The sequence below is a fragment of the Brachyhypopomus gauderio genome, chromosome 18 (assembly GCF_052324685.1).
Source record: "Brachyhypopomus gauderio isolate BG-103 chromosome 18, BGAUD_0.2, whole genome shotgun sequence".
Lineage (NCBI taxonomy): Eukaryota > Metazoa > Chordata > Actinopteri > Gymnotiformes > Hypopomidae > Brachyhypopomus > Brachyhypopomus gauderio.
In genome coordinates, this window is record NC_135228.1 from 3,161,731 (window position 1) to 3,169,448 (window position 7,718).

Consider the following 7,718-nt stretch of genomic DNA (forward strand, 5'->3'; position numbering starts at 1 on the left):
TACGCTCTCAAGTACTGAAAGTAAAAAGTACAAGTATTGTGTTTTGAATTAATTAAAGAAAGCAGTCAAAGTTTGATTATCAATTGTTTTTATATATCACTTACATATCAAAGATGTCAAAGAACACAAATACAAGTGTTCTGTATGTACAAACAAGTAGCAGCTCAAAAAATTGGGCTTAACACTTCTTACAAAAAAAACAGATAACCTATGCAGAAGTACAAGTTCGCCTTAATTTAACTGAGAAAACGAGGTGTATTTTGGACGTAAATTCTAAGGGTCTGTGGGATTCTAAGGGTGAGCCTACTGCCCTGCGTTTACCCTTAATAAATGCCCTTAACCTATAAAAACACTACACTATAAGTAGGGCCTCAGTTTAACACTACTGTTAACTAATGTTAGCTTTGCTTCTTAATTTAATGTTAATCATTAACGTGACAGCTGTGAGTAAACAGGGATTTATGACTTCCTAACCAACTCCTCAAAAGTGCCATCGGTTGTGGATAGAAAAACTTTCTCGTGCAAATCTTCTTCTGTAAGCTTTATTCACGCTGGACATTCCGATTTGGCGCCACTAGTGTTTGGGTATGGAATTGCATCCACCTATAATCTGATGATCATCGCTCTCAGGCAAAGGACAGATGAGTGACAGGACAGGGGCACTTCAGGGGGCCAATCAGATTTCAGCTGAGGCCAATGTGGCCCCACCCCTAGAACCGCCACTGACGCTCGCCGAGTCGTCGCCGACTCGTTGCAGACGACCGGCAGATATCTAGCATGTTTAATATCTAGCAGTCAGCGACTGAGAGTCGGCAGCAGCGTCTAGCTACAGCCAATAGGAACAGCATCTAGCTACAGCCAATGGGAACAGCGTCTAGCTACAGCCAATGGGAACGCAGAGAGAGAACCGCGTCACCGCTGAAGATATCTCTGAAGAATGTAAAAAACTTTCAAGAATGCTTTCAAAACAGTAACCCAACAAACACACAAAATCCTCACCTTTCTTACAACTTTACTACAACACTGTGTTTAAGTTATTGTGACAGCACTGGAGAAATAGTGCGATTGATTATATCTATGTTCACTGCAACTGAGAGATGAAATAATTCTGGCAGCTTGGGACTATGGAGTGTTTAAATGGTAAAAAAATAAAAAAATAACGAAAATGTGGAGTACATGTGCATTGTTATTTTTTCTTCTACGTGGTGTTGCTGGTTCTCGCGAGAGTTTCGTTTTCGTGTTCTCGTGTTTTTGGACGGCAGCCAGATGAGTCGGCGATTCCCCAGTCGTGTAATTCGTGAGCCCGCGTCGCCGATCAGTCATGTAGTGTGGAAGCCACAACAACTGAAAGACTCGCGATTACAGCACAACCAGTCATGTAGTGCGAACGGCACAAAAACCTGATGACTGAAAAGTCGTGTAGTGTGAACCTGGCATTATCTAAGTTTAACTAAAACCTTCTCAGTGTTTTGTGTTTAACTTTGTTTAGATAGTCTTCATCAAGATTTGTATATACAAAGTTATCTTTGCTGTGCATGCCACCATCTTTTATTTATCTGATTAATGAACAACTTGTAGTTGTCAAGTTTCTTGGTGTTTTATTTTGATTTCCCTCAGTTATGCTCCAACTTGAAAGAGCCCAGTCACGCAAGGAACAACTCGAAGGCTTTTTCCCCTTTTTTGTTTTTTATTGGAGTTCTTTAGATCATTTAGGTCGATCGACGAAGGGTATCAGCTAGGCAGATAGTTAGCCAGACAGTTAGCCAAACAGATAGCCAAACAATTAGCCAAACAGATAGCTAGTCAAACAGTCAGGTTGATAACCAGTAGCATTTTACCGGTGAACTGAAGGATTTTCTTGTTTTCTTTCATTTGTCATCTCCCAGGTTTCTGTTTCATGTTCCAAACTTTAGCTCCTTTGTCCTCTGCAGCATGATATTAATCTGAGAGAAAGATGGCCGCTTTTCAGGAAATCCCTCAGATCCGACAGGAAGTAAATGGGTGTTGCAAACTTGTCTGCCCCCTGCAGGTCCGGATGAGAACCAGTTGATGTTTGTTTTGATAGTGGATTAAGATATTTGGCTGTTCTGATGTTTTGTAAGTTGGCATGACAGTAGTCTTCCCCATTCTCAGACACACCACATTAATTTTTAGTTATTAAGCCAGCACCATTACTCTTTGTTCTGACCACGTTGGAATAAACCAGCTGAGCTCATTAACATACAGCAGCGCTGCTCTACTGTTTAAAGTCACCGCCATTTTAGATGCTTTGTTCTCCATAGGAGAACTGAGACTACAACTCTGCCTCCACACATGCGCACAAGCGCGTGCACACATTACTCTCCTCCCCTTTTACACACACACACACACACACACACACACACACACACACACACACACACACACTAGATACCCAGTCTTCACTGTAAATATACTGATCCTTGTTGATACTGTTTGTTTTAGAATAGTTGGTTTTAAATAAATGTATCATTTATTTTCACCAAATTGTCTGTGTTGATGTCATTCAAAAGTGGTTGATGCCAAAACCTCCAAAGAATTCACAGTTAAATCCTTCAGATACCAAACCATTAATTACCTTTAGTTGATAACTAAACTTGTGGTTCTGGTATAATTAGAATATGATTAATATTTAAGGTAAAACAAATTATATCTACTTTAAAGGATTAGTAGGTGAAACCCCTACAGGGTGGTGCTGCAGGGAATACACCTCAACACTGATTGGACAATGGCAGTCAGAGGCAAGAGAAACTGTCCAGAACAGGCATAGCTAGTTAAATGCCGTGATAGAATGTGAGAGAAAAAAAAACGTCCTTTTCATCCTTTTGTGGTGCGTCACCCGATCGCCCTAATTAACAAACTGCCCATGCCTGTATATCTTGGTGTATTGTTCCCTTTAGCTCCTCCTCTGTCTCTCGTTCGCTGCCTTGTTTTGGTTTTCCATGTGCTTGATTATAGTTCAGCCTGTCACCCCCTTTCCCCCTCCGCCTCATTGTCTTCATAACACACAGACATCACTGCTATTTCTCTCATTATTCCTCAATCGCACCATGTGTGTGTGTGTGTGTGTGTGGGTGTGGGTGTGTAAATTAAACTGTGTAAAGTGAGTTCCTTCTCTCTACAGTCTGTCTAACTGCAGTATTACAGAGGAAGGCTGTGCTGCTCTGTGTTCAGCTCTGAGGTCAAACCCCTCATCACACCTGAGAGAGCTGAATCTGAACCACAATAAACCAGGAGACTCAGTAGTGAAGCAGCTCTCTGCTCTACTAGAGGATCCACAGTGTACACTGGAGAAACTACAGTGAGTTACTGACATACTTTGAGTGACTTTACACACACACACACAACAGTATGAACATCTTAAAAACTTGGCAATCGAGATAAATTAAATTAATTCTAGCACACTATCACAATCTCTTTCACATGCTCTCTCTCTCACCCATACACACCACTGTATTTGTCTATTTCTTTCACACAGACATTTCTGAATGTTACTCATATGTACACAGTCTCTCACATGCAGACAGCATGTTAATTAATTAAATTTAATTTGTTTGAAATTTCTGCTATTAGTTCAGGTAGTGTATGGTCATCTGTGTGTGTTTTATTTGTGGATACTTGAGGTTTGTAGTTTTAATCTGTAGTGTGTGTGTGTGTGTGTATATACACTCCATTAACTTGTGTGTGTACAGTCTGATGACCGACAGTGTGTTCATGTCTGATCACTTTGTCGTATTCCTACAGTATCTGACCTGACACCACACTGCTGAGTCTCACACAGAAGAGAACAACCAAAGACTGTTCAAAGACACATCAATTCACAAGAAGACGGGCCTTATGCAGTGAGAACCCTGTTAGGTTGGGTAATAAATGGTCCATTGGGAGGAGGATGCTGTACAGGGGTGGAGAAGGCCACTATGACTGCAAATAGGATCTCATTGGTTGACCTGCAAGATCTACTGGTGTGTCAATATAATACTGATTTTAGTGAAAAGGCCTATGAAGAAAAAAGTGAAATGTCAGTTGATGATAAAAAGTTTCTGGACATTGCCAATGCTTCTGTCTGTGTTAAAGAAGGTCACTATTGCATTAACTTACCTTTCAAAGCCGACAGCATTATGATGCCCAACAACCGAGTCATTGCAGAACAGCGCCTCCTGAATCTGAAAAGGTTTAAAAGGGATCCAAACTACCAAAAGAAGTACACGCAGTTCCTTAGTGATGTCATCAATAAGGGCTACGCTGAAGTTGTTCCCCAAGAACAAATAAAAGGAGAAGAAGGTCAAAGTTGGTTTCTCCCTCATCATGGAGTATACCATCCCAAAAAGAAAACAATCAGAGTAGTATTTGATTGTGGTGCAGTATTTCAGGGAACATCCCTTAATTCTGAACTGCTCCAAGGCCCAAATTTGACAAATACACTGATTGGAGTGTTAACACGATTTAGACAAGAGCCTGTAGCAATGATGGCTGACATACAGGCCATGTTCCACCAAGTCAAGGTGACAGAAGAACACACTGATTTCTTGCGCTTTTTATGGTGGCCTGAAGGAAATGTGGATGTTGCTCCTGTGGAATTCCGCATGGTTGTGCACTTGTTTGGAGCTGTTTCATCACCGAGCATTGCCAACTTTGCCCTTAGAAAGACAGCTGAAAACAATGCAAAGAACTTCCCTGCAGAAGTAACAAAAACAATAATTGAGAACTTTTACGTCGATGATTGCTTAAAATCGGTACCCACAGAGAAAGAAGCAGTGCAATTAAGGTTAGATTTGACTGCTGTGTGCAGCTGTTCCATTAGAGGACAGAGCCAGGGAGGTAAAGGGCTTAGATCTCAACAAAGACCAATTGCCTATGGAACGTGCTTTAGGGCTTCAATGGTGTGTGCAAAGTGACACCTTCAAGTTCAACATCACCATCAATGAGCGTGCTCACACCAGAAGAGGCATCCTGTCCGTGATTGGCTGAAGTTGAGAGTAGCTGTCGCCTGGATCCTGAAAGTAAAAGATGCATTGAAACGGAAAGCGCAGAACAGAAAAGAAACAAAGAAAGACTGTAAAAGGGTGACTAGAATGAATGCCGGATCTATGAAGGTAAACATGAATGACTCTAACAGTGAAGGATTTGAAAATGGCAGAAGGTGCAATAATTTCATATGTACAAAGACAGACCTTTCCACAGGAAATTGGCATGCTGCAAGATGGGAAAACTAATGTGCATAAAGGAAGCAGTATCTACAGACTGTATCCGGTGTTGGATGAAGGAGTCCTCAGAGTTGGTGGTCGCCTCAGAAGAACAGCAATGCCGGAGGAAAGAAAACACCCAGCCATCTTGGCCAAGGATCATCATGTGTCCACCTTGATCCTTCGCCACATCCATGCTCAAACTGGACATGGAGGAAGAAACCATATGCTGTCAGAGGTACGAAAGCACTACTGGATATTGCATGGCAATGCAACAGCAAGAAGGGTTCTTTCTCACTGTGTGTCTTGCAGAAGAAACAGGGGCAAAGTAGGTGAACAAAAAATGGCAGACCTACCAAGTGAGAGGCTCACCACAGTCTTACCACCCTTTTCAAACGTAGGCCATGATTACTTCGGTCCCTTTAAGGTCAAAAAAGGACGAAGCACAGTAAAGAGGTATGGGGTCATCTTCACCTGCATGACGAGCCGTGCAGTCCATCTGGAGGTGGCCTGCCTATTGAACACGAACGTGGTCGAAGAGGCCACGTACAACATATAAGGTCTGACAATGGCACCAACCTTGTAGGTGCAGAAAAAGAGTTAAGGGAAGCGCTTCAAACCCTGGACCAAAGACGTGTCCAACAGGCACTGATGAAGGATGGAGTTCAGTGGAGTTTTAACCCTCCCACGGCCTCTCATCATGGTGGGTTCTGGGAATGCCTCATCAGAATGGTAAGACGTGTTTTACATTCTGTCTTACAACAACAAACTTTAGACGATGAAGGTCTACATACTGTTTTCTGTGAGGTGGAGGCAATACTTAACAGCTGTCCCATTACAAGGGTATCTGAAGACCCACAGGATTTGGAAGCTTTAACACCCAATCATATTCTCTATATAGGTCAGACCTATACCACAAGAAACGCTGGAAACAGGTCCAGTATGTTGCAGATCTGTTCTGGAAGAGGTGGCTCCTTGAATACCTTCCACTTTTACAGGAGAGGCAAAAGTGGTTAAGACAAAGAAGAAACTTCATTCCAGGTGACATTGTCCTGATGGCAGATAATACTGCTCCTCGAAGCCTATGGCAAATGGGAAGAGTTATTGAAGCAAGACCTGATGGTAGAGGACATGTCAGAGTTGTGAAGTTGCAAACAAAGACGAGCGTACTGGAGAGACCCGTGTCTAAAGTGTGTTTGCTCCTGGAGGGTGACGAAGGTCCTGTGATGAGGACTTGACAACTCAGAGCTAAGTGAATATATTTCAGATCTGAGGTAAAAAGAATACCGTGGCTCCTTTCGGTTTCATAATATAATTGTCTTTGCTTCAAATACAATTAGGGGCCGGTGTGTAGGAGCCAAAATGACTTCCATGTTGTTTCTGACCATTTCCTTTTTTTAGTGGGACTGACAGAGAGTGAGTGAGGAATTAAGATTACCTTGGCCACAGGTGGGTTTGTCTCCACCTAGAGGAAGACTGTGCCTGCCATTGAAGGCGGAGCCCAGGGGGAAGGCCTTAAAGGGCTGAGAGGGCAAACAGGCGGTGTGGCTGAGAGGGCAAACAGTCTTTTGACCGTGTGGAATGTATGGACCATGTGGACTGTGTGGATCGTGCATACTGGATTGCATTGTAGTTACACTCTCAAAGTGATGTCTTTGTTGTAAACTATCCTTATCTGTATTAAATGAGCAAACAAAAAACATCAACTTCTCCTCTACTCAACTACTCAACTTGACCTGCACGCGTCAAGACAAATCCAGCTCAGTCACCAGTAGTGGTCAAAAAGGTACATTGGACAAAAGGCTACTACAGTAATAAAAAATAAGTAGTGTCCCTAAATTAGCTGATATAAAGTTCTTTGATAAGTTGAATTGCTGTCCTCCTTTGACTATGAAATTGTCAAGCTTATTGCGTCATTTGCATTTTATAGCACTGAAAACAATACTATGAGCCTATTATTCAGGAAACAACTGGGAATATTTAATGTCATACTAATGGATTTCTTGTTTCACTATAAACAAATGTATAAATAATGTGCATGTTGTACACTAATGTGTTCTTTGTTAATGTTATTTAAAGGCTTTGAACTTCCAGTATGTTAAGAAGGTCTGTGATGTGGGGCCATTTGATCCCATAGATACACTTAGCAAAACTTCCCATCTTTTGACCAGGATAATCACTCGGTGGATCTAATACTTCAAATTACTTTTGGGAAATCTTACATATGGGGTGGTGCTAGGAGGTGGACACAATAGAGAGCAAGATCTACCAGGAACTGGGCCGAATTTCCTATTTAGGGTTACCTTGCCCACACGATCTTAAATAACCATAAATCGCAGATCACAGAACACTAGAGAGAGATCAAGATAATCAAACAAGACAGCCACAAAGGAAAATACCAATAAATCATAACATGCATATTTACACAAAACAGAATACATAGTACACGAGCTTGGTACCCAGAATGATCCTGGATACCACAAGCCTGACAATATACATCAAGACAACTAACAGTGA

At 41.8% G+C, this 7,718-nt stretch overlaps 1 protein-coding gene across 4 annotated transcripts in view; it reads left to right on the forward strand.

The window, feature by feature from the left end:
* The window catches only part of LOC143481743 (NACHT, LRR and PYD domains-containing protein 3-like), a 30,222-nt gene extending 22,809 nt beyond the window's left edge, over positions 1-7,413 (forward strand). The window contains exons 9-12 of one of the 4 annotated variants that reach the window (XM_076979871.1): positions 3,143-3,319; positions 3,763-5,933; positions 6,103-6,475; positions 6,603-7,413. In XM_076979871.1, the coding sequence (XP_076835986.1) occupies positions 3,143-3,319; positions 3,763-3,769 (184 nt within the window). In that variant the 3' untranslated portion in view covers positions 3,770-5,933; positions 6,103-6,475; positions 6,603-7,413. Of the gene's footprint in view, positions 1-3,142; positions 3,324-3,762; positions 5,934-6,102; positions 6,476-6,602 lie in introns of those variants that run through there. The other 3 variants (XM_076979868.1, XM_076979869.1, XM_076979870.1) reach the window with 3 other exon arrangements.
* Positions 7,414-7,718: the final 305 nt, after the last annotated feature.